The 25,966-nt window shown below is 40.8% G+C and overlaps 4 protein-coding genes across 12 annotated transcripts; 2 read left to right on the forward strand and 2 right to left on the reverse strand.

The window, feature by feature from the left end:
• Nucleotides 1-30: 30 nt before the first annotated feature.
• On the forward strand, nucleotides 31-2,464 carry LOC135611337 (transcription factor TCP5-like). Of its 3 annotated transcripts, none has more exons than XM_065107053.1 (3): nucleotides 31-280; nucleotides 404-485; nucleotides 1,164-2,464. In XM_065107053.1, the coding sequence occupies exon 3, from the start codon at nucleotides 1,225-1,227 to the stop codon at nucleotides 2,254-2,256; it is 1,032 nt and encodes a 343-aa protein (XP_064963125.1). In that variant the 5' UTR covers nucleotides 31-280; nucleotides 404-485; nucleotides 1,164-1,224; the 3' UTR covers nucleotides 2,257-2,464. The 3 variants fall into 3 exon arrangements, with proteins under 3 accessions (XP_064963125.1, XP_064963123.1, XP_064963124.1); XM_065107051.1 differs by having other exon boundaries at nucleotides 32-280; nucleotides 1,107-2,464; XM_065107052.1 differs by having other exon boundaries at nucleotides 32-280; nucleotides 1,111-2,464.
• Nucleotides 2,465-4,638: 2,174 nt separating this feature from the next.
• On the reverse strand, nucleotides 4,639-11,602 carry LOC135581516 (protein LONGIFOLIA 1-like). 6 transcript variants are annotated; one of them, XM_065107057.1, is made up of 7 exons: nucleotides 11,254-11,600; nucleotides 11,010-11,118; nucleotides 10,523-10,872; nucleotides 9,576-9,643; nucleotides 7,313-9,490; nucleotides 6,603-6,750; nucleotides 4,640-5,613 (listed from the first exon to the last, which is right to left on the reverse strand). In XM_065107057.1, exons 3-7 carry the CDS (start codon nucleotides 10,674-10,676, stop codon nucleotides 4,793-4,795), a joined length of 3,369 nt encoding a protein of 1,122 aa, XP_064963129.1. In that variant the 5' UTR covers nucleotides 10,677-10,872; nucleotides 11,010-11,118; nucleotides 11,254-11,600; the 3' UTR covers nucleotides 4,640-4,792. The 6 variants fall into 6 exon arrangements, with proteins under 6 accessions (XP_064963131.1, XP_064963129.1, XP_064963128.1 ...); XM_065107056.1 differs by having other exon boundaries at nucleotides 11,010-11,158; XM_065107059.1 differs by having other exon boundaries at nucleotides 4,639-5,613; nucleotides 6,603-6,747; nucleotides 10,523-11,158; nucleotides 11,254-11,602.
• A 5,084-nt stretch (nucleotides 11,603-16,686) lies between these two features.
• LOC135581517 (uncharacterized) lies at nucleotides 16,687-23,549 on the reverse strand. Its single transcript, XM_065107060.1, has 7 exons — nucleotides 23,391-23,549; nucleotides 21,335-22,606; nucleotides 21,152-21,233; nucleotides 20,943-21,009; nucleotides 17,439-17,624; nucleotides 17,274-17,334; nucleotides 16,687-17,194 (listed from the first exon to the last, which is right to left on the reverse strand). The coding sequence occupies exons 1-7, from the start codon at nucleotides 23,416-23,418 to the stop codon at nucleotides 17,019-17,021; spliced, it is 1,872 nt and encodes a 623-aa protein (XP_064963132.1). The 5' UTR covers nucleotides 23,419-23,549; the 3' UTR covers nucleotides 16,687-17,018.
• A 119-nt stretch (nucleotides 23,550-23,668) lies between these two features.
• LOC135611338 (transcription termination factor MTERF15, mitochondrial-like) lies at nucleotides 23,669-25,930 on the forward strand. 2 transcript variants are annotated; one of them, XM_065107061.1, is made up of 2 exons: nucleotides 23,669-25,263; nucleotides 25,341-25,930. In XM_065107061.1, the coding sequence occupies exon 1, from the start codon at nucleotides 23,706-23,708 to the stop codon at nucleotides 25,077-25,079; it is 1,374 nt and encodes a 457-aa protein (XP_064963133.1). In that variant the 5' UTR covers nucleotides 23,669-23,705; the 3' UTR covers nucleotides 25,080-25,263; nucleotides 25,341-25,930. The 2 variants fall into 2 exon arrangements, with proteins under 2 accessions (XP_064963133.1, XP_064963134.1); XM_065107062.1 differs by having other exon boundaries at nucleotides 25,371-25,930.
• Nucleotides 25,931-25,966: the final 36 nt, after the last annotated feature.

Consider the following 25,966-nt stretch of genomic DNA (forward strand, 5'->3'; position numbering starts at 1 on the left):
ATGTGTAGGATTTCCTTGGGAGGGACACCGCCCTTGTAAGAACACCGATCTGGATGGTCCCATGTCTCGAATTGGTAGTACGTCCATTATGTTTCTGCTCTTCATCATCAACCACTAGAATATGTCCTCTTTTCCTTTCATCGACAGAATTGTTATCTTGCTTTTATCCGATTCGGTCGCCGAGATATTATTATTACCCGAGCAAGCAAAGCATCTGTTAGGTCGGATCAAGATTTCTCTTTGGAAATCGGGAAGGCGGTCGGTGATGGGCAAAGAAAAGGTGAAAGATGATGATCCACAGCTATAAACACACGCACACCATGCTTGCGATCGCTCCATAACCTTTCTTCTTAGGACCAGCGCCAACTGAGCATCTTTGTCTTTCCCCATCGTGTTCTTCTAGATGTTCATCGTCTCCGGAAGGGTTGGGTTGGTCTCGAACTAATTAAAGGCAGCAAGATCTGTTCGACAAGACCATCTTCGAGGTAAATTCTTCTCATCCTTTTCTTGCCGAGAGTTTTCTCTTGTTAATCTCTCTCCAGTTCTTATTCTCGTCCGATCACAAGCGTAGGAGGGTTTTGATCGCCTGTTGCTGTTCCTAAGGACTACAAAATCTCAATAATTGTCTTTCTTCTTGTTGTTTCTCGACCGAGTTTTATGATCACACAACTCCTTGGGAATCCAAACCCTTAAAGCACATAACCAGCCGGTATTATTTCCTGCAATATTTGGAGCACCCCCTCGAACAAAATAGCTATCTATCAGTGTTTGCCGAAGAAGCTTATTATGCATACTCGACTACTTTTGTGGTTCCTTCCTTTTAATTTTCTTCTTCTTCTTCTTCTTCTTCTTTTAATTTCCTTTTAAAGATCTTTGATATTTGTTCGCCAATGATACCATGATCCCGATAAAGAAAGTTTGTTCTCATGATGTGAAATTGCTCCCACCGTCTCTCGGTAATCATATTAACCGAGGAAAAGAACATCAACAATTTCCTGACTGTGTTCTAATTTGTTCCATCCGTCGTCGTAGCATGCTTGAAGTGGCTCTCTATGTTCATATCATTGCTACACGCATCTCAGCTCTTCTTTCTCTTCCACAAAAAGGCAGGGCGCACATCTGAATGAATTAGTCTTGAACCGATCACATCGCAACTCCTACAGCTAGCTGGTCGTCGAGCTGGAGCACTTCAGAACAAGGAGCGATGGTGAGGGCCATAAGATCATGATAAATAGATCGAGAGAAAAGGAGAAGGCGACCAGACAAGAAGGTGCCACGAGCGATGGCAAATTCCCGGTGAGCTCCAGACCATGGCTGGGACTAAGGAACCCACGAATCGTTCGCGTTTCTCGCGCGTTCGGAGGGAAAGACCGGCACAGCAAAGTCAGCACCATCAGAGGATTGAGGGATAGGCGCGTGAGGCTCTCCGTCCCAACTGCCATTCAACTCTATGATCTGCAAGATAAGCTGGGAGTCGATCAACCAAGCAAGGCCGTCGACTGGTTGCTTGCTGCTGCTCAACACGAGATCGACAAGCTGCCTCCGCTTCCGTTTCCACCGGCAAGTTTCACACAACTCGGCCAATCGTTTCCGATCTCGACCGCTTTCTCCTATCATCATCCAATCACATCCCAAGGCCTTGCGCTTACTCTTCACGACAAAGATGTCAAGCGTGCAGATGAAACCGGAGATTGCCCCTTGGCATTGTTTTCGTCGGCGGCTGAAAACGACGGAGTTCTTGGGAATAAAGCAGCTGAGCTCGCCAAGTTTCCAGGTTTCAGTTTGAGTTCAAGCGTAAGAACAGATGTTACGACGAGACAGGTTATCGGAGAAGGCAAAAACGACGACAACGTCCGAAGTTATTGTGCACAGGTTTCCGAAGCCTGTGATAATTCGTTGACAGGCTCGGGAAGTAATTTGATCCCACATGCTTCCCACTACTATCACTCGAATCCGGCAAATTCGAATGCATATGAGCACCAGTTTGGAGGCAACTCATCTTCGCCGCCATCGGTTCCTGGATCCCAACTGGTCTTTTATGCCTCAGGAGGCACACCGCCGATGTTTCCAACGTATATGACCCCTCCGAACGGCTCGAGTTCGAGGCAGTCGATCCACATTCCATCTGCAGCTTCACAAGATCTCCGATCAAGTTGTGAAACATTTCTTCGGTCCGGCAGCCATGTATCGGTGAGACCTTCTCAGCAAAGATCATCATCCGGTGTTCACCGTCCTTTCGATCGTCATGAGAACTAGCTAAACGAAAAAGTCTTACGAGAAGAAAGAGAGATGGATGGATCGATCAGGCTTCTCGTGTAAAGCATGCCGTTCCAAAAAACAGAAGAGCGATACATATAAGAATGCTTCAAATGCGAACATTTTCTACCGAGTGTTTGTGATGAATTCAACTCTTTGTCCATTCGTTAGTTTCTTTTGATAACGGGGGGGAAGCTTGTGATCGCAATGGCATGTGCTTCGTTTTGCTATTCAGCATTCTTTCCAGTAACCGAGATGGTAGATGCGTACGCCCACCATGTTCCCCGAGGCATTATTGTTTACGGCACTTGCTGCTCATCTTTGATTAATCTTCGAGCTACGGTCTCCATGTTATATGTATGTCAACATAAATAGAATGTTGTTGAGGAAGGAGGTCTTGCTTATGGCATTATTATATGGTTTGACCTCGCCTTTGGATGTCACCGCGGAAGCGTTTTATATGAATGAAACGATGCCAGACGGTGCAACACCACCACCTCAAGGTGGTGTGGAGGAGGGCAGCTGGGAGAGATGGAAGTGCTTCCATAGCCGGTGCAGATATGCTTGTTTTCAAGAGACATGGAGGACTTTGCAGTAAATGTCAAAGCAGCATGAGATCCAAGGAAGCGAAAGGGACGCAGGGCCAGTAGTTGGGTGGGGGTTTCAGTGTGGAATGAAAAGCTGGCAGACTGGTATGGTCCCATCACCATGGAGAAAAAGGATGCATGCATAGGCCTTCTCTTTAGGGTTTTGCATGTTGTTGTTTGTGGTCCGCTTCTTTTGACAGGGGGCCAAACTTTCTCAGATGGTCCCCGGAGACTAGCTTCCAGTACGGCCATCCGTTTCCCTCGAAACTAGTTTTTTTGTGGGCAGTGAGTGACACCATTTCAAGAACACATCAATATCTGCTCGAGATCGTCGAGCAGATATCGATGTCTTATGTATCGGTTGATGACATGGGCAAGACGATGATCGATGAGTATAGATCAACAAAACATAGGGGATGGCTTCCGGATGTATAAACTATAAAGAATGAGTTTCGATGGGTACAACAATAAGGTTTTACAGTACATTATCTATCTTTGAACTTAGATTTATAAGGTTGGCATGCATCATCATCCACTATTTGGTCTGTGTTGTCTGTTCTTGTTTTTTGCTTCCTTTGATAAGGATAAGAGTGGGGACCCAAAGCAAAGTTGTGTATAGAGAACCTGTAATGCATCACGTAGAACAAAGCAACTGACTGGTTCACCAACAAAAACAAAGTTCCTTCCATCAAAAGCACTGCACAACAGCTCCAAGACACATGAAATTTAAGTGAACTCACAATACAATCTAAGACGATAAAGAAAACACCGGGCAAAGAAATTTCAACTTTAGACTAATAATATACGAAGCATCACAAGAATCGGCAAACAGAAACTTGAGCAGCAAAATTATGGGGGAAACAAAAAGCTGATGTTGATGGAATATGAGTGTGCAGAAGCAAGGATGGACATTTCGGATCGCCATCATGAAGGTGGAAAGGATATCTTCCAGCTATTTGCAGGCAATCTGGTGATAAGATTCAGGTTTCACTAGCTTCTAAAGCTATAATTGATGAGCATGCTGCACCTGAAAATTCTATTTCAGTAATACCTAGATATAAAGATATGCCTTGTTGGATGGCAATCGTCAACGACAGTGGAGTGTCAATCGACTTGCAACTGCATTCACAGTAGGTCTGTGGTCAATGTCCAGTTTTGTAGATAGCTGAAAACAGAGTGGTTCAATGCAGGATGTTCCTACCCATGAAGAGTCTGATGATGTATGCAGCCTCGCCCACAAAGCAGAGACAATTTTTCTCATCCAATTAAGCTCAACAAGACATACTGGATCAAGAATATCTTCATGCAAGAACTGTAACTCTACCAGATGTCATGCCACCTTTATGTTGTTTGAAGTGCCTAAGATGAAGCTGCAACATATCTAATGTGATGCAAATTAGTCTCATATCTCAAGAGATTCTGGATCCAATTTGGCATATGGGTTCCATGGACCTAAATAACTCATGGATTCTTCGGAATCGACAAATTCATGCATAAAAAATAGACCAACTTGAATCTTATAGTGGCTACCATTATATCATGCTGCTAAGTGGCATTTCTGAAACATTAGGCTATGTGATATCTTTAAAAATCTCAAGTTGGACGGGGAAAGAAATCTGAAATCACATCACGATAAAACAACACTCCTGTGTCTATCCTTTTAAATATGTTTTCTATCTAATTAATCTAATATCAGTTAACTGGTGCCAGAATCCACGATGAAACTGTTGCGTTGGTGTTGCACAGTTCCTGTCCATAGTAAGTGCAAACACGAACAAACTACTGTTAGAAGTAGAGCACAATACTGCTATATGGAAAAAGTGACGATCTTATTGTAGTTCCATTAAAGCATATATGATGTATACAACATGTATAACAGTTGTTCCATTTGCTAATATTCACAGTTGCTTGTGAAGGAAAGAGAGAAGATACGATTATGGTGTACTTGTTTAGCGTCTGACCGTCTGCCTTCTGCTTGCCTTGGATTGAAAACCAGTTGAACCTTGTCCGCTAATAACTTCATCAATCAGATCTTTAAATATTGACCTCTCTATCTCCAACACTATCGTCGGTAACTCCTTGCCAGAATCAGTCCAGCCTTCCGAATGCCGCAACATATCTTCGCCTGCCATAAAGCTGTTATCACCATACAAGCTGCCAGCAACAAAGCTCTCAGCTTTGAGATGTTCGATATCAGAACATATCTCTTTCAGCAAGCGTTGTCCGCTGGGAAACTTGGCCTTCCTGACTTGAAGCAGGGGGTCAGGGCGAGGGCCTGGACTAGCCAGCTTCAACTTCTGTATTAGGAGCTCATTCACTACATCAAATACCAGCTTGCGTTGAAGCTTCTCTGGATCAGACTTGAGCTGAACTATGTTTTGCCTAACAGTCACAGGCTTGGCAAGACAGGGAGACTTTGTTTGCTCCAAAACAAGAAACAAGTCAGGGTTTATCGGGTGGCCCGAAGGGTGAAGCTGGATGGGCACTGTGCTAATTGGTCCAGATGTTAGATCTCTCATCAGAAGGCCAGAAGCCAGGAGTATCTCAGACACATATCGATGGTCTGGGCTCTGCTTTTCACATAACAAGGCAATATGGTCAGTTGTGGAAGCTTCGTCATCCTTTGAGCCTATCTGCCTCAGCTTCTGAACCAGGTGTTCGATGTTTGCAAGTTTCTTCTGGTTGAATCCAGAGCTTAAATTGGGTGATGGAGCATCAGGCAAGCCAGTTGGATTGCGACAATCAACTGAAGAAGCATGAATCTCGTCATCTGGCAATTCATTAGAAAAAAAGTTTGGTTATCACGCTAGTTAGTGTGGTTTATGTGAAGGAAATTATCATTCACTTGATATTTCAACTATATGCTTAATTACACTTTCCTGTTGATCTTTTTCCTTCTATTTCTCTTCAATAAGAGAAGAATCAACAAAGAAATAAATGATAATATATATATGAATGTATGGAAATGTACAACACAGCATGCAGAATATAAAGACACCAGATAAGTATGTTTATACTTAAGTGTTTACATGTGTAAAAAAAAATTACTTCATGCATTCATCTGTAATAATATTATCGATGCAACATAAGAAACATAGAAATTTCTGGGACTCTTTTATATTCCTTTTAACAAAAGAGTCTGTTTTTTTAATTTTTCATTCAGGTTGAACAACTTTTAAGGATGTAGACATTCGTCCAATCAATACGGGGTAAACACACATAAACATTGCAAATATAGGATGAACATTTGTGTCCCATGTACATGTCACATGGATATTCAACGGCTTGCCAGTATGACCTTGGCGTTACTATAGAACCATAGGTTGTGTTTGGTTGATGGTATAGTAATGGACCACAGTTTTGTTTAGCAGTCTATAATCCATATCTTTCTATGTTGGTAAGAGAGTTTAGGGATGTCTGCTCATATAAGGATGGCATAAGACATACTAAAAAAAAAAAGCAAATTGATCTTTTCAATGGGTCCTCTCAGATCTAAATGATCGTTACCAACACATTACAGACTTGATCACTGCAGATCTTTATCCCATAATGTTGAGGATCACAGTAATCACATCTAGAGTATGAAAGAAGAGAGACAGGGAAAATAATTTAGCGCTCGAGATCTCTTTATTTCAAGGTTGACGCCTCATTTAAGACTCGTAGCCAAAGACTAATGTGTGGTAAATCAGGTCTCTATCATATCTAGGACAAACTTCAGCTATCAAAAATAAAAAATATTTAATAATAACTGAACCATACCTTCGAATGATTTTGAAGATATCTCCTTAGGAGGCAAGTCATCCTGGTTAAGTGAAGCATGTAGAACAGGGATTGGAATTGGCTGCTTAGGAACAGCTGTTTCTATTTCCACGGCTAAACCATCTTCTTTTGAACTATGTGAGTTCTTCTGAAATAAATGAAAAAAATGGTACAAAAGGCTAATCAGTGTTGCACCACATACAATGAGCAAGGAACAATGAGGACCAAAAATGATGTTCAAACTGCCGAAATTTTTTATTAGTCAACAGTTCTTCATATCCTAGCTTCTTTATGGAAGCAGAAAATAAGATGAAATAAAGTTATTGTCCAGATTCTGATGTTTAAGTACTTGCAAATGGCATTAGCAGAATTAGAAACCTCATATGCTTCAAAGCAAAGAATCCATTAAAAAGTAGTTTATTCCAAGTTAGCTATGATAATTACCTAGGTTCCATTGTGCAAATATAGGATTTAGAACTGGCATTACGGCTAACTGCAATCTGGAGTAATATAAAGCACAGAGCCAACTGGAAAAGGAATATATAGTTTCTTTTTAAAGCACTTTGGCTCAATGCTTCTCAGATATCACAAAGCCCTAAGTCTTAAGAGTAGCAGAATCTTGGATCAAATTCAAATTTAAAATGGAAGTGATACGGACTTTCATAATAACTTTTTTTGGCATAATGGGATTCAATTTGAGATGGACATACCTTCCGGTACATGGCTGAAGAAGCACTTTTAGCACCCCTGCCAGATGGACTTTGGTTACCTTGCCGAAAGATGCAAGGATCATCAGAGTGGTTGGACCTTATTACTTCCGTGTCTGCCTGTGATATCAAGCTAATATTGCCATCTGGCTTTAAAGATATCTTGTCATACTGGTCATTCCGACTTCTTGTCTCACTACTAGTGTCATTGAGTTGGTCATTATTTTGCTGTGCTTGAGCTGGTTTTCGTCTGAGCCTTCCTCTTGGAGACACTGACTCTAAAGAATATCTGTTAGCAGGCTGTTTTGGAGGCATATTTGAGGGAGATGAAGGAAGTGGGGGACGAGATCTCTTTTCCATTTCAGATTTTTTCAGTTGTAATCTTGGGCTGAGAGAATTCGATGCTTTTACTGGACTTCCAATGTCTTCTCTCGGTGCCCCTTGAAGCCTAGGTGACACCTGTGACATCCTCATACAATTTTTTTGTGTGCCATTTTCTTCTTTTCTAAATTTCTTATCTTCAGAGAGAGGTGGTTGACAAGCAGTTTCCCTACAAGCCTTAGGCGTTTGGTCCTTATGCAATGTCATACTAACTGAAGCCTTCTTTTTATCCACAGGATTGCTGGTTCGTAACCTCCGAAGACCTGACAAGCCTTCTAAAGGAATAACTGAAGATGGAGAAATATCCAACCTGTTGAAAGATTTTGCGGGTTTCATGATTACTATTGGTGAATCGAAAGCTCTTGAAGTTTTGTCTCCTTTCGTAAATGTAGGATGCGAACCAATTGTGTTTCGGGCATCAATTGTTCCTACATTCTGAGCACTTCCAGATGGACTACTAGAAACTGATGTTTTGGAAGGCTGATCTGCAGTGTTCTTAGTCTCTAGTAGCCCCTTTGCATGCATAGCATCCAATATGTGCTTAAGAGCCCTGAGGTCCTTGTTGGATTGCTGGAACTCGAGCTCTTTCAGCCTTTTCTCTATCTCACTATAGACAGATTCTGATTGCTTCTTGATCTGACATTCTCGGGGTACAAATGTCATCTTCTGGGGGATGCAGATCTTGTCATTGTGCCTCCAAGGAGCTGGTTCAATTGGGACCCTTGACTGGAAAACAGGTTTGATGATCGAAGTGGGTCTTTTCTGCAGTGGAATAGCAGGGTCCTTGATGAAGCACTTATGGGAGCATGAGAGAAGATCCTCCTTGCAATCTTGAGTGTTTGTAAGTTGTTTAGAGGCGAAACTGATATTCTTCTGCCTATTGAAGTTGTCAAAATTTTTGTTGCTGTTAGTATCAGGTAGCACCACCTGCTCTTGGCTGTTGGGTTCTGCTTCCAAGCCCATGAGCTTTGCAACGATGCTATGAGGCCGCTTGCAACTTCCTGGTTCTTGCTGATGTTCCAAAATAACATCAACTCTTCTGTTGATGCTGCTTCTGTCAAATTCTTTCAGGGTTGTGTTTGAGCATTCCCTGCCATCTAATGACAGCCTAGGGAGTTCTCTAAGTTTGGAAGAGATTTTGCTGCTTTCTCGAGAATCCAGAGAAGAACGTGAGTCTCTTCCATCATACGAGAATCTTGGAGCTTCCTTTGATAGTGGATAAAATGAAGTATCTTTTGCCTCATATGATTTTCTTGGTGGTTCATTAGCTTCTGAGAAGTACCATGGGGCTTTTTTGAGCTTGGCTAGGACTCGAAGGGATTCACCAAGATCAATGTGCACTCTTGATCTTCCATCAATTTCGGTGGTATGCGATGCATCCATTGACTTTGACAGCAGAATGGGCCTTGGGGAATCTTTGTGCTTCAATGTATGGTTCTTCGTTTCCTCTTTGAGTGAAGTTCTTACTGATAAAGGCTGTGTATCTTTGTATATGGAGTCCTTCACGACATCTTGAAAATCAAGAGACCGGAAATCAGTTTGAATTGATAGACTGGGAGGATTGCCTTGTAGTTCACAGCAAATAGGTTTTGCATGAACTTCATGGCTCTTCAATTTTGGTGAATCCTTCACAGACCTCTCTGTACAACAGATTCGCTCGACAGAAGGATGCTCTTCTTGAGATGATTTATTGCAGTCTAAAGAAGAAAATGAAGAGCAGGACGAAGACGAGTACGAAGTTCTTGATGACTCCACTGAAATTCTTTGATTCTCATTTAAGCTCTTACTCAGACTTCTCTCCTGAAAAGCACAATAAAATAATTTTGATATCCTAGAAAGGCAGTTAAAGCAGAGATGGGTACAATGACATTCGAATAATATTTACCAAAACAATATGTGGAGAGCATCGATTTCCCTCTGTTCCAACCGAGCTTCTATTTGAAAGAACTTTGCCTAGAGAAGAATAAAACCAACTTATTTTTCTTGGTTAAACAAAGCGAAGAATTGCATATTTGTCTGATAATGATTCAGTAATACGAAATTGATTCCAAATAAAATAATATCCAAAGAGGTAACACACAAAAAATACACACCTTGTCTTTTCAGATATCTAACGGTCCAAATAATTATATGTACTAATTTGGTAGATAATTATCATTAACAGCATTTTAACTTTAGGGCCATCAAGTTTTTGGATGTGACAAATAAGAATCATGTGTGTTATTTCACTTGGTGATAAAAGATGTACTGCATTCATGCAAGTGAACTGGTGCCATGATTCATTCCGACTGGCAAACTCAGCATTCCTCACTCTGATGGTTTCAACTCATTTGGGCATGGAAGGCCAGCGACATTATCATCGACTAGCTCATGCTTTTGAAAACCATACAATGGAGAGATCGGAAGTACCATGACATTATTAAGAGCACAAAATGATTAGAATAGATTATCAAAGTTTTAGTGGTTTGATGTCTTCAAATTACAAACCCTCCAAAAATAGATTTTCATGAACTCATCTTTCATTAGATTTCAGAACCTTCAAAAAGATTAAAAAGAACATGTCACTTAATTACTTTTTATATATGTATATATTCAATCCATTATCTTTCTTTTTTATTGAGAACAAAGGTAGATGTCCTTCACGTTTCCATCCAAGCCTCTAAACTAGAAACCAAAGACCAATTAAATCGGAACAAGAGTTGGGAAAAGCGATTGTATAAACTACTGAGCCACAATAGCCACAAAGTTAAAGAAAGAAATGCACAAGAACAAACTAAGAGGGTGACTGACTCATGCCTCTGATGAAGCAGAAGAAAGTGGATAGCTAGCTACCTGAAGAAACCCCTTGATGGCTGTGACCACTGAGGCGCCTCCCGGTAAGGAGGCGCTGCCGATCGAAAATTTGGAAGATTCCAGTCATGCACCCTATCTGCCTCTTCATCTCTGGATCTTCATCAGCAAATGTATGCAGAAACTTTGCAGACATCCTTGTGCTTCTCCTGCCAACAACTGAGCAGATAGTCCCAAATCCCACAAAGGATTGAAATTCTCAGAGCCAGAGTTGTCAGGTTGATCTAAAAGCCCTAATTCTAGGACTTGGTAGGCAGCAGATTACAGTCCCAGGCCTTGAAGAGGCCAAAGCAACATTTAAAGCCCTTCTACAATGCTGAAGTGAATACTTCCTGACAACCAAACAGGCATTTATCATTTACCAGCAACCAAATGGGCCTCATGTCCCCTTGTTACAAAATCAATCTCACTGCATCAGAATATCTCAGGTAGCTAAAAGAGACAACCCCTTTCAGGTCACACGACTAACCTCAGTATCCCTCCGAACCATTGGCAGCTAAACACATCTCTATATTCTTCCCATCCATGGCCGTAAACAAATGGGCAGGTACCCAATAAATCAGAACTCTCCCAACTACCTAAAGTTTGCAATAGTAGGTGAAGATTTAGGAGCTTCAACTGAACATAGCAACATCACCCATGTCATATAAAAGAAAGGTACAAGGACAGGAAACATATGCAAGGAGGGAGGGAAACTTGACACCAGTATTCACCTTTCTATGATACATGCATGAACATCAGCAAGCAAGGAAGAAGCCCAGGCCAGGAGGGAGGTCAGTGAGAAGGATGTTGATGCTGCTTATAATACTTCTTCTGTAACTCCCATGATTTCCTTCTGGTCGGTCATGTAAGAAGAGTGTGTCAGGGTTGGGAGTCGAGAGGAAGAGAAAGGTGTGGAGGTGTGGTTTATGATCCCAAGGATGGTGAATGATTCCAATGGGAAGTGAAGGCTGCTGGGCTGGTTTTTCTGATTCTTTTTTCTCCTTGTTTTCTAGAAAGGGAATTTGGCATGTATTATTAGACAGACAGATATGAGTGGGTCACAAGTCCCCCGTTGGTCCTCTCTCTCTCTCTCTCTCTCGCTCTCTCTCTCTCTCACTCTCATCCATGTGCTTAACCATGCAAATGCAGATACATCTTGCTTTCTTGGACGCCATTTTCAACCTCATTGCCCACTCGACATCAAACCACAACCTTTGTGCCATCTTCGTTCGTGATAACATTAGCAAAAGTCAAAAGGGAAAGCAAGTCGAGGAGAAGGAGAAAAATGAGTCGACAAACAAAATGAATTGCGATCGATGGAGTTCAGTTTTGCATGTACAGCTTTAGTACTGTACAAATCTGTAGTCGTCGAGAAGGGTATCCAACAACAAACAATGTCCTGCAGAAACCCATCGAGAGGGAGGGGGAGAGAAGTGTGACCCACGTTGCACTAGCAGATGACCTGTGAAAGCCGGCAGGTTTTGACGAAGGCATAGATAGCTAGGCATGGTGGACGATCACGTGGCAGAGGAATCTCACAGCCCTTCAACACAACCTTCTCATTTTTCCCACTTCTCAATGCAGCTCAGAGAGAGAGAGAGAGAGAGAGAGCAGAGCAGAGCAGAGACAACCGCCCAAGGGAATAAAACAGAGGGATCTCAGTGTTCCTTGCAGGCTCTGTGAAACTGTAACCTGGATGGCAGAAGACATCATGCACATGTTGCCATGAATGGGTTTACCTTCCGAGTGAGACCTACTGTCCTTTTGGTACTTGCAATATGCCTTGTGGCCATCGTTAGACCATTCATTTTGCACAAGTCGAGTTCGGAGAGCAAAAAAACAAAATGAAGCAGTGATCCGGAAATCACCTAATCATCCATCATCGATACAAGAAACATTCGAACAAGGTTTACTCGACGTAGAATTCTGGAGAGAGGTAAGAAGAGCAGGACCAACAGGTTCGGTGAGATCAAATGCAGACTCTCTTGGGATGTGAACACAGGCATGCAAGTCAACCAGGTTGACCCAGTCTATCTTCTCCATCCATCTTATGTATTGCTTGCTTATCAGTGAAGCTACATCGAAAGCTCGACTTCCTTCTTTGCGAGCTCACAAAGGCGCTTTCTTTTATCTATCTTTCGAGGGAATACAAAGAAAGGCACAAGCTCTGGAATTGCTAATCTGTTCTCTCTCGAGAAAGGAATCTTAGTGATGGAAAAGTCCCTGGAGACGTGTGCAAACCAAATTCACTTCTGCACGGGATGCATACGGTCTTCAATTTGCATGACAACAATCTAATTAAGTTGATGGAGTTGCCAGCAAGAGCGTCTTGGCCCACAGTGCTAGAAGAGATCCCTCGACACCAAGCTGTCTCCGGTAAGCTGTAAGCTGATGGGAAAAGGAGGACACTGGGAAGATGAACCTCGAGGCCACAGAGAGAGAGAGAGAGAGAGAGAGAGAGTGATTGATTCCTAGAAAGGACGGGAGGAAGACTTTGTAACATTAAATGCAACAAAATTTGGAATGCAGATCCATGACTCTCGTGGGAATCATAACCCTTACATATCACATTGGATCTCGAGATTGTCAGCTCCTTGGTAACTGTATTCGCTTGATGGGAAAAAGAAGAAGAAGAAGTGCATATCCAACAGTAATCATCTCCATCTCCATAATTTGGATCCTGAGAACACAATCATGAGGTATATTTTATTTATGCTTCTGAATGTGTTGGAGCTGTCATGAAATAATTCCTTTGCTGTATTTTGTTTTAGGTAGACTGGAATCTGATTGATTCTCCCACCAACATCTTCATAATTCCCTCAGAAAATGTTTAGAATATACCTTCTTCTTCTTCTTCTTCTTCTTCTTCTTCATAATTGATACAACAGTTGGGAGTGAGACCGATGCAAATATTATCTGATCATATCGCGGTTGTCATGTCCGTCCATAGCCATACTGAGAGCATTACCAACGTCGACACCACACTAGCGGGGAGTAAAACGAACATATAAATAAATAAAATGGCTGAAGAAACCGATAATAAAACGGGGTGTGATTGGAAAGTTGCAGGATAGCTCAAGTTAAAAAGAACTCATGGAAGCTCCATGTGGAGTGGAGGCCATGAAAGCTGGACCAGCGTAATCATACCAAGAACAAGTCAGCAGGCAGGGAAGTGGGTGGGGGATGAAGAACGACGGGAAGACATCGACATTGCACCCCCTTATGGAAGCACAGGATTCACTCTCCCCTCTTGATTGGTTTCTGACACACTTCACATGCCAATCCATGAATCTAAACTCCATCAACAGGATCTTGCGATGGCTCATTTGACTTCGACTCTTACACTGGGCGATAAACTAGTCATGGTGGTGTAAAATTTGCAGCTCTCGAACTTGCAGAATCATGTGCTTTGTCTTACATGACTGCTGCTGCTGCTGCTGTGACTTTAGGGATGAGAATGATTTGTATTATAAGACTCAGCCTTGTGGTCCATGTCAGAGTTGTTGGATTTACTGTGAATGCAAGGTGGCAATTGCCCCATGTATCTGCCAAAAGACAACGGGGGTTCCATCATATATATATATATATATATATATATATAACCAGCACAGAAATATATCATCTTATTTTGCTTCAGGAAGGTTACTTCATGTGGAAATCACCACATTTCCACGCATACTATGTTTTCATACCTCAGAAGCTGATTGCAGGTGCAAGTGGGGTCGACGCTTCCATGTAGACGACGTATACACGCTGCATCGAATGATGATACGGATACAGAGCCGAAAGACATGCTGGAAAAAAAAGGTGATGTTGATAGGATGAGATAGATAAAGAATGGGGATGCATGACCACATGGATGAAGGGATCACATGGGCTGACACACAGGGCAGGACCAACTAGCTCAGCCTAATCATACCAAGCATGTTCCGAGAAATAACAAGGCATTGGCACAACTATGAGTGCCACATGATGTATCTGTTTTATATGAAACTTCACCCACCATGAGATCATGTGGCCATGGTGTGTCAGAGTTATGGTCTTGTGGCCAGCTTGGTGGGATCAGTCCGAGTTTTAATCATCAAGCAGTGAAAACCAGAGTAGGTGCAGGTAATATGATTGCAATGCACATGATGTACACATAACAGAGAGAGAGAGAGAGAGAGAGAGAGAGAGAGAGAGAGAGAAGAAAGAGACCAACTTTGGAATGGGAAAAGCAAATGAGCTGTGTCTGAGAAGTCTTTCTTCTAGTCGGTTCACAAATGAGAAGAAGAGATAGAGGTGAACAACAAAAACTGCATGCTATGAGTATCTCTAACAAGAGGTCTTTCTTCTAAACGAGGAACTGATGCTAACTGATAGATATGACAGTATGAGTTTACATAAGTTTTGTTCGATCATGGTGTTACAGTAGATCATGAGTTTGAATTCACAAGAGATCATAACTTTCGACTCGAAAGTTGTGAGTTGCTGAAATTTACAGGTGAAGAAGCTTCATTCTCAGATAAGAACTTGGATTCTCCATGAAAAGTGGTATCAAAAGCATGAAAGATTCTCCATGAATCCTGGGATTTTCCATGTTCTAAGGTTTGCTTAGTGGGAGGGCGAGTAAGAACTTTTTGAACTTTCATTCACAACCCGGTCAACTTGGATACTCGTACAACTAAAAATGTAGTCGATCGATCTTAAAATTGGATGAAAAAAGTGTGAGCTTTTAGTTGATGCTAACATCCTACTCTACCATCTCCTCTCTACACCACTGGAGGTGACAATTAATAATAATGCACAAGCCTTTGCTTCAGCAAACAACAAACATCAAGCTAAGTAATGTGCAATACAAAGAAGACATCAAGCAGTGGAAATTTTGGCTATCTTTACACTAAGCATGTGATAGCATCAAATAATTTAGGCCTTCAGCAAGTAAGTGGCAAGTGCTGGTGCCATTCACACTATACACCAAGAGATCACATTTGGGTGATTTGTGAGACTAAACCATACAAAAATACCAAATGGTGTCAGCTTATCTTTGGATTCATCAAAACAGAGGCAAAAAGACTCATGTGATCCAACATTAATGTTTGCAAGGGAAACTCTAAGCTGGCATTCTTTGGGAAGACTTGAACTAAAAGGTTTTGTCCATGTAATAATAAACAAGGCCTCTGTTGAGACATCACTGCTGAGATGAATCTACAAAAGACACTCATGTCATGCTATTTTAGTTACTCCTTTTTATCTGGAGCAATTTTTCACATGATGGCAGAAATTCCTCATAAGGTTTGTGGTTGATGATGGGGAATGTGATTGGCCACTTCATATTTCCATCCACAATAATCTATTGGGCCATGTTGCCCCCTCAAGTTGAGACCCAACATTATCCTTCACCCTTTGAGATGTCCATCAGTGTGTAGTCTCTTAATGCAGCATAGGGTGGTCCTTTGCAATGAGAATGATCAAGCTCCAACAAAGCCTTCACTGTAGATGATGGCCCTGATAGATACCAAGTGCTCATCTCAGACAGCAATTGCTACCACAAGAACAAATACTGCTAGGGTTTCCTTTACTGAACAACATTTCTGAAACCATGGAGGCACTCTTGTTGAGCATCCAATAACTGCCAATAAGACAAAAAGAAATATTGGGACATGGCAATTCTTAGAACCTTACTACATAACAAGGAGACACTTGATCGTGATTAATGAAGTTACAGCACATGAAACATCTTACAACTACTACAAAGACAGAATCTTCCCAGCATCACCAGTAAGAAACTTGAGATATATGACATCCTTGCCTACTTTACTCAACAAAAGTACATACTACAAAACATACTGGCCACAGACTATACAACCAATCAGAGACCAATTACTGTGCTTCTTAAAGAATGGTTGAAGTAGTACAGTAACAGAGCACGAGCACCAGTACAAGCATTCAAGGTTTTCAGGAAACAGATTCACCGATTTGAAGATTAAAATTTTGGTAACAAATACCAAGCTGGCAAAGGAAACAATGAATGCTAATAAGCACCATGCTTTACAGAACATTGCTCGATAACAAGTGTTTGTCGAGCAATGCTTAGGATAAGGAAATGCTAGCAAGTTAGGACAGGAAAGCCCGAAATGAACTCCTGGTTGATGCTGAAACTTCTTTTGCACTTCAAACAAACATCACAAAATGATACTTGCAGAGTTAACAGTATCGAAACAACACTGTAGCACTGCATAATCTGATACAATCTTGCGGCCGCGTACTGTGTTTTTACAACAGTGTGGACAATGTTACAATTTTCTCAACCGACAAATCAAACAACAGCCTAAAAAATGGCTTCTATTATTTTAAAAAACAACAAATGAAAGTCAAAATACCTGAAGAATTCTCAAGTAGACAAGTTGTCATTTAAGCAAAATAGCCTGGGACCATTGTCTAAGAACAAGATAATCGTTTCACTCGTAGGCCCTCTAAGCTATAGCATAAGAAGTATATTTATGAGACATCCCCTTCAGGAGGTTAGAGATGAAGATTGTTGAATTCGATCAATTATCCTAAGGTAGAATTTCCATGATGGATTACTGTCTGCTATTGCTTTCTGACCAAAAGGATGATCTTGAACATAGAGTTGAACATCATGACACACTGCCAACCCTTCCAAATAAACACGAAGATTTCCTCCTGGCCCTGCATAAGATAAAACAACAGGATATGCATAATCCAATAAAACAGAGAATGGAAAGCTAAACATAACCGGAAGACTTACCTAAGGAGTTGTCTTTTTTTTCGGTGAATCTATATGGATACGGAAAAATAGCTGTGTGTGGCTACAGAACATAAATAGTCATTTCTTAGATGAACTTAAAGATGTAGCGAAAAGCAATTGTTCATTTTATAAGACTAATTGTAGAGAACAAGTATGCATACTTACAGGGTTGCAAATGGCTTTATAAGGAGAATCATCTACAAGCAATGTGTTTGATGGTGAGTATTCTCCCTTTTCCCATGGAAGATCATGATCCTCTTTGTTCCACAATTTCTTTAGTTCCTTAAGAACCAGTGGCTTATGCATGTTCTCAATGGTTCTATACCCAGTATCAGTGCATTTTGATTGGTCCTGAGCAGACACACATCAAAAGGAAACTGCTTTTAAAAATTTAATCTACTAGGAATTATGCAACAGCTGTAGCAATCATCACACAATAATAAGCGTCGAAAAGCAAAGAGAAACTACCAATGTGAAGAAACCATTAAGAAATCAATTTAAGATTCAACTTAATAATGAAATTGACTTTGGAACTTCCATTCAGCAAAAAATAATACAACCTCCAAATTATTAGCCTGGCTGCGAGGCAAACCACCTGATGAAGGAGAGAGAAATCATGCAAGGATCCCACCAACTTTTGTACCATGGTCCCAGCATATATTTTGGCTGAGGAAGAATTACGTATCTCAAATGTTGGTACTATGGCCTTACAACTTTGGCATTCTGAACATAATTTTTTTTATTAATTCTAGAAAGCCAATTAAAGATCATGAAATGAGAGAACAGATTATACCCTTCAACAGTTTAGAAGTCTTAAATAAGCTTCATCCTGAATGACCATGAGAGAAATAAGACTTTCAATTATTTTAGACACCTTAATTTTTTTCATCAATAGTACATGAACTTAAAAGTGGATCAAGAAACTTGCTACTTACTGGTTCTCTCAAAAATACCACTCATGATACAAAGAATATCTAATTATCTCAAAAGAAAGCAAATGCCAGGTAAGCCTTTGACCCTACAAGTGAAGGTAATGGCTTCCCTAAGAAGGACAGAGAGATAAATTAAAAAACTCTTCCTGGTTTAATTAAATTGCAATGAAGTTGTTATGCTCCAGTCTGTGCAAGCTTCTCCTGGGAAGAAATGAGGATCACAACTATATCTTAAAAAAAGGTTCAGTGAATGTTGTCAGTTGGAGAGGACAGGATGTAGGACTAGCCAAGCTAATGAAGTCACAAAATTATAGCAACAAAAGAACATTTTGAATGTTATTTTCACATTACATTGCATGACCATATTTCTATAAGGTTCTAAAGGAAGATGAACTAAAAACATCTGTGGCCTTTATAATAATCAAACTCATCTCTAACTATTCTCCAGTAAAAAGTTGCATAGAGACTAAAATACTATGCACATACATTGGGTAAAAAGTCGCATAGAGACTAGTGATTTAAAAAGGCACTCGGGGGCTCGCCTAGGCGCTCGGGCGAGGCGAGGCGAGGCCCGAGCGCCTCGCTTCACTTCCAGGCGGCACGCTTCAAAGAGGCACCGCCTGGGCGCTCGGCCGAGCCCAGGCGCTGGGCGCTTCGAGCAAGCGCCTGGGTTAAACCAGGCAACCGAACCAGGATTTTAGGTCTGGTTCGGTCTCCGGTGGTTAGTTGGTTCAATCGAACCAACTAAAACCAATATAAGTTGTCGCTGCCCAACCCTAACCCTGCTCGTTCCCGCTGCCGCTCTTGCTCCCGTTGCTCGCCGCTGTCGCTGCTCGCTGCCGCTGTCGTCGCTCCCGCTGCTGCTGCTCCCGCTGCTGCTGCCGCTGCTCGTCGCTCCCACTCCCTCTTCGTCCTTACACTCCCGCTGCCGCTTCCTCTTTTCTCAGTCAGCACCCCCTTACACTCCTCTTCCTTCTTCTCCTTCAGTATACTATTAACAATATATAGTATACCGCTAACAGTATATTAATAATAGTATTTATATTTATTAGATTAATAATATATTTTGATTTTAATACTATTAATTTTTATTTATTTGAAATTATTATATTTAAATAATTATATTTAAAATTTTAAATAATTATATTTATTAATTATATTATATATTTTTATATTTTAGCGCCTCGCTTCACTCGGGCAAGCGCCTAGCGCCTCGGGCGTTTTTTAGACCTTGGCGCCTTTTGGCGCCTAGCGCTTTTTAAATCACTGATAGAGACTAAAATGTATTACTGTCAACCAAGGTTTGGAAAACATTGGGTGTATAATAATACACCCAGTATTCACTGGTCTGACAGTCTAGCGATACATGAACCTAGGTAAACAAGATGGTACGCCCAGTAGAGGGCCTGTACCATCTGGTTCAGGGCCTATATCATCCGATAGAAACATGTAGATTTTTTTTTCAAAACTCGATTTTTTGTAGCAGCATACTGACACTCACACATAGTACAGACCTATATGGTGTCGGTTGGAGCCCTGACCGATCCATGCACATATATTACGTAAAAAGTTGCATAGAGGCTAAGATAGATAAGTGAATAGTTGCTATATTAAGCAAGAACCCAAGATGGTTTCTCTTAAACAAGAACCAAATACATTTCTCCAAGTCAAATTAATATGACAAAATACAGTTTTCCTCTCATGAAAACCCATAGTAGAATATCATCACCAGTTAGATAATAAAGATGCAGCAAAAGGTCTAGAAGTCAAGCAAACTTCTTAGATGAATCAAATATTATCATCACCCAAACCTTGTATAACATTTCTCCTAGTCAAATTGACATGAGATGAAAAATAAAAAAAAAAGTTCCTCCCTCAATTCTATACTGTTCAAAAATGTTGTAGCAACTACTAGCTTCTATGTTACTCATGCAAAATGCAAGTTTATGAGCTTTCAAACATCTTAACATGTAATTCCTAAACTAATTGTATTTCATGGTGAGTGATCATCCATGTATGTGTCATTTACATTATGGATCTTTCAGAATAGCATACATCTTACAACACAGATACAACTTAATCAATATCGGAATTCATGATAACAAGAGACCTCAACTTTTTTCATGAAAGTTTCATTAATTCTAAACATGTCTGTCCATGTGTGATCATTATGGAATCCTAAACACATACTTGTGTAACATTTTTTTAACATAATAGAAATAACATCCTGGATTATGGAATTACTTCATTAAAGTCAAGGATAAAATCAAATCATAAACATCAATTACATACCCCAATCTCTGTTCTAATTAATCTTTCTAATTCCTGTGAAACTGACATACATACATAAGTCTGATTGCAAAAAAAAATTGCAACCATACACCATTTTACAACATTATTTTTCCTGATCTCGCTCTACCCTCAGGAACACAACCCAAATTTTTTTTCTGCTGGCTAGTCAGTCTTCCTGTTTGCTGCTTAAACTTCAAATGTCTTTCAAGTTAAGAGGTTTTACCGTGTCAATAGTTAATGTTTTAGCTAGTGCACTGTCAAAAAACATTTGTTTAGATAAACAGATCTGCTAGGAAATGAGAAACAACACCTTAACAACACCTACCGGGTTAAGCAAATATTAAAGTTTGAACCAACTCATAAAAAAAAAACAAGAAAGCATAAAAGATAGACAACTCCTGGAGAAAGGGAACATTAAGAAAGCAAAAAGAAATTGAGAACTTACCCAACAAAACAACAATTTATGTTTCAAGTCTCCCATGAGATAATCAACCACCTTTCTGACATTATCACTGAAGGGGTAAAACAAAAAAAATGAAAACCATCAAAAGCATAAGGTAAAGCTAAATGGCACCGAAATAATGTTGTACCATTTGCTTATTAGGGACTAGAAATAGGAAAAGTTGAAGTAAAAGCAAAAAATAATAATCACACCTTTTTCTTGAGGACCAGACACCTACATGAAATCTCTCAAAACAGAACTTCAGAAAATCATCACAGAAGGGCCTTTTGAAAACTGATACATAGTGCAAATGTAATATCAATCAGCATTTATAACTTGCACCCGTTGCCTAAAGTATAATTACTAATAATAAGTAAATCAAGAAGATACTTCACCTGATTTTCCTGCAACTCTCATATGTGCTCCATGATACTCGGTAGTGATATCAGCAAGTAATCCATTCAAATCAAGGACAAGTAGCTTTTTCCTGGAACGAAGCGATGTTTCTGCCATCAACAAGACAACATCTTTTGAGACATTACTCATCGATGAACGAGCAAACTCCTTCTCCTGACCAGTGGATGCATCAGTATGTTTATGTTTATAGTCTGCAGCATTGTTTTCGTCAGTAGCCAATTTCACCCTCTCTGATCCAATTCGAGTTCTTGATTGGATAGCCTCCACAGAGTGGTTCATTGATGGGTCATCCATGAAAACTTTATTATCCATTTGGAATGAGAAACTAGCACATTCTTCATTACATGAACCCAACTGATTATGTTGCTTCATAGGTAAATTTGGAGAGCTTAGTTTCTCTATCACACCTCTAATTGGTGATGGAGGTACACTCAACCCTTCCTTCATGCCAGCAGGAAGCAATTGCAAGCTTCCTTCTTCAGCAGCGGTATAGCACTGCTGACCCTCGCCAGGGTAATCCAACAAATTTCCAGTATTCTGTGCTATTTCTTTGCTAGCTGCTTCTGCATTTATGTCACATTTCACCTCCATATTTCTCTTTTTACATTCATCTGATGCAGATATCCTACTAGAACCATTAGCATTGACAGATGCAGCAAACGGATGAGAGGTGCAAGGTCCAGCTGTGCAGACTTGTTTATCTGATGCACAGCTTGTGCTTCTTTCTTTTTTCCTACCCTTCCTACCGTGGATAGAACTGGTGCCTTCTTTCTTTAATAAGTTTAAGGATACATCGACTGTGGTTTTATTTCGTGAAGCTTGATTAGCACACACATTAGAATCAGTATCTTCCACATCAATGTTGGACATCACATTGTTCTTGATGGTGTCAACATTCTGGGAGTTGTCAGGTTTCCTTTTCTTCCTCCTACGTCTTCTTCTCCTTCCTGCTTTGTGCATAAAATCTGTTTGCGGGATCACCTCCTCCATTTTAGAATCAGCAAAGGCATCAGTCATAGCATCAGTTTCTTTCTCCATCAATGCTGCTTGATTGCTCGGATGAGACACTTCATCACCCTTGGGAACCGAGACCATTTCAGAAGTCCCAGATAAAGAAGTAGCAGAATTGGTGTTCGAGAATTTATTTTTTAGTCTTTTTTTGTTCTTCCTACAACGCTTCGTGCTGGTGCCTTCCAATATGATAAAGTTGGAACTGTCCTCTGGTACTGTGACACTCATTTCAGCAGTATCTATCAAATAAGAATTATCAGCAAAGTCTTATTTCCCTTGAGTCTTTTGGGTAACTTCAGAGATAAAAGAGCTATCTTCACACTTGCGGTCAACTGCTCCTTTTCATTTGTCCACACAGTCTTGTGTTTAAAAGGCTTTTCAACTAACTGGCAATATATAGGGATTCTGTACTCTAAGCAGTCTCTGACTTTTGTTTTCTACCAATCTTTGTGACATCCACCCATGAAAAAAACTAGATGTTATCTATCTAAATTCATGCATCTAAAGTCACATAGGATGAAATTCCATCTTTCACTTATTACCTAAAATTCTCATAAACACATTCATGCAAGTCCTATTCCAGACTTCCCTAACAGAGCTCGTTAGTAAACTCAACTCAGCTATACTTAGAAGAACATTCTGACTAACTATTCAGAAGGAAAGAAACAAATCACCAAGTCAACAGGGCAAACAGATCAACGGAACTAAGAAAAAACATCAACTTACCAACAATCCTACTCAATCGAGAGTTTCACATCAAAGGGGAAAAAGAGAAAACAAGTACCAAGGAAGCATTGCACAAACAGATTGGAACACGAACAAAGCAAGAGAAGCAAGCTCCAGCGCCTGATTCGGCGGCGTAACTTCACACAACCGCGCCAAATCACTCGCAAGGGAAGGAGAAGAGAGAAAAAGAAGGGAGAAAGACCGAGCCTTGACTCGATCTACTGGAGATTCAAATCTCTGTTAGGGTAGAATGAAAACACGTAACTTCCAGAGGTAATCAGAAGAGGGAATCCGCACCTGAGTTGGTGTATTTGCGCTTGCGCATCGCTTTCTTCTCTACCACTGCTCCAATAGATAATTCTACTTCTACATCTCCTCCTCCCCCTCCCCCTCGAGGTTTCGTCTCTTGGGAGACCGACCTCACCGTTACATTTGGCCGCGTTGCGGCTCGCTGCTTATATTTGGCGGATCTCTAATTATTTTATCGTGACCGTCCGATCATTATCTAACGGTTGATTGCTATTGCCATCCAAAGAGGGAAAGCCGCAACGCGAATCCATAGACCGGACCGGCCCAATTGTAATCCTTCCTGAAACCGCTGTCCCTCCGGTAATGGCGACTAGGGTTTTGGCCAGGCTCCCTCTCCGTCGCATCCTCTTCGAATCCCCGCCCAATCGATCATTTCCATATCGAAAGATCCAATCTTTCTCGAGACCTTCGAATCACCATGCAGCAATTCCGTCGGAATCCCCGTCAAATCCCCACTTCTCGCGACAAGTTTCCATCGCCGGCCTGCTTCTGAGGTACGGTTTCCCCCAATCCCAGTTGCACGAGTTCATCCGAAAGAACAGGTTTTTGATGGGTTCATCCCCTTCTGATGTCGAGAAGTGCATAGGGATCCTCTTATCCTTTGGCCTGAATCAGGATTCTCTGTTTTCGATCCTTTCCTCTTGCCCTTGGACTCTGGAACTAGGGTTTTTAAGGAAATGGCAGACGGCCTTCTCGGAACTACGGTTGCCGAGCCTTTCTCCTTCATTTGTCCGGAGAGCACTCGAGCAGTCTGCAAAACTCCGAATTGATCCGAATGATCTCCACCGCGGTGTGCAGGTCATGAAGAATCTAAGCCTTAATGATAAGGCTATGTCTAGGGTTCTGGAAGAAGTGCCTTTGACATTGATGAAAAACCCATTTGACATTGGCTGTAGGATTGATATCTTGAAAGATTTCAGGCTTAAGAATGATGAAATCAATAGGATTTGTCATCTCTTTCCTGGATTCTTAGCGTTTAACGTCGACAGTCGGTTGAGGCCTTTGTTTGCAGAGCTTCGAGACTTGGATTTTACTCCAGAGGAGGTTAGGAAGATGCTACTCAACAATCCCAAGCTGCTGCTCAGCATGGAAGCTGGGGAGCTTTCTCGTTGCGTTGATTTACTGAATAGTTTGAAATGCAGGGTACCAATTAAGAAGAAGATTCTAAGTAATGGTCGACTAATGGCATGCACTGAGGTAAAACTTAGAGTGGATTGCTTGTGCTGCCATGGTTTGATCCATCGAGATGCTTTCAAGGTTTTGTTTGTGGAGCCGAGAGTGATCATATATGATTTGGAAGACATAGAGAAGAAGATTGATTTTTTACTCCACAAGTTAGGTTTATGTATTGAGCATCTAATTGAATTTCCTGACTATTTGGGTGTGAATCTTGAGAAACAAATAATTCCACGTTTCGATGTCATCGAGCACCTGAAATCAATAGGAGGACTGGGTTTTAATGTTGGATTGAAGCATCTGGTGAGACTTAGCAGGCTGAAGTTTTACAACCTGTTTGTGAAGCCATATCCAGAGTGCGAGAAGATCTTTGGGGGATCGATTAGAGAAATTAAACCGCGACACCCAACTGGGATGTGGAAGCTGTTTAAGCCACAGAAATTCTCAGATACGGAGGAGGATGTGAAGAATATGAAGCTGTTCATGGAATCTTTGGCCTAGTGCAATTTGAACTTAATTTCTAATTGCTTTATGACTTGAAAGGCGAGTAGAAATCGAACTATAAGGTAAAACTAGTAGAATCCATCTTGAGTGATCTGAAATTGGTGGACTGACAGACATTTGAACAAATTATTTACCCAACTTACCCTTGATCATATTTCATCAAAAGGTTCATGCAAATGAGGTACTGACCTTTTTTTTTGCTTTCGAGTCCATCTCCACATTAGCATGAATGATAACACTTTTTAAGGGTTGTAACAGGATGCTAAATCAATTATTTTCTTTCGGAAGGATCATCTGGTGATTGGCACGCCGAAACCATAAACATGCTCTCTCTTACAGTATTCTGGAGCACAAGGAGACGATGCGCATTCTCAACAAGATCCTGGTTCTGATGAAGCAAATGCCTGTTTCCAAGGATGATATCTTGCAGTCCAATGTCATATTTACTTGTAGCACACTGCCGAAGCCATAATGTCATATCCGTGCTTGATGTGCTAACATGAACTTGTCCGAGGCAAATGATCTGAATGCTGAAGTCTTATCAAAATCACCGTATGTCATGCCGTAGCAATCGAAGGAGTTTCTGTTTGTATTGTCTTGTTTCTTTTTTGTGAATGATCAATTTGCTTCGCATAAGCTCTCAATTTCTGGTAAAAAAAACAAAAAAAGAAATCTCTTATTGCTGCCATGAAGGCAAGTAACATTACTTGTAAGCAAGCCCGACTGTCATTGGGCAAGATGGAAAGCCAGAACCTTTAGTGTAGCATGGTAAAGTTGTATAAACCTGTGCTCAATTTATCTATCAGCAAGGTAAATTGTCAATTTAGGGAGTCCATTCCCAGAGGACATATTCTAGTAATGTTTTGGTTGCTGGATAAAATGAT

This window comes from Musa acuminata, chromosome BXJ2-4, assembly GCF_036884655.1.
Source record: "Musa acuminata AAA Group cultivar baxijiao chromosome BXJ2-4, Cavendish_Baxijiao_AAA, whole genome shotgun sequence".
Taxonomy (NCBI): domain Eukaryota; kingdom Viridiplantae; phylum Streptophyta; class Magnoliopsida; order Zingiberales; family Musaceae; genus Musa; species Musa acuminata.

Coding starts and splice junctions, on each gene's coding strand:
- LOC135581516 (XM_065107058.1), bottom strand. CDS start 10,676: ATGTCTGCAAAGTTTCTGCATACATTTGCTGATGAAGATCCAGAGATG. Junction 9,644..10,522: donor CCATCAAGGGGTTTCTTCAG/GTAGCTAGCTAT, acceptor ATTCTTCTCTAG/GCAAAGTTCTTTCAAATAGA. Junction 9,491..9,575: donor GCTCTCCACATATTGTTTTG/GTAAATATTATT, acceptor TGTGCTTTTCAG/GAGAGAAGTCTGAGTAAGAG.
- LOC135611337 (XM_065107053.1), top strand. CDS start 1,225: ATGATAAATAGATCGAGAGAAAAGGAGAAGGCGACCAGACAAGAAGGT.
- LOC135581517 (XM_065107060.1), bottom strand. CDS start 23,418: ATGCGCAAGCGCAAATACACCAACTCAG. Junction 21,010..21,151: donor GTCTGGTCCTCAAGAAAAAG/GTGTGATTATTA, acceptor TTACCCCTTCAG/TGATAATGTCAGAAAGGTGG. Junction 17,195..17,273: donor AAAAAAAGACAACTCCTTAG/GTAAGTCTTCCG, acceptor TATCTTATGCAG/GGCCAGGAGGAAATCTTCGT.
- LOC135611338 (XM_065107061.1), top strand. CDS start 23,706: ATGGCGACTAGGGTTTTGGCCAGGCTCCCTCTCCGTCGCATCCTCTTC.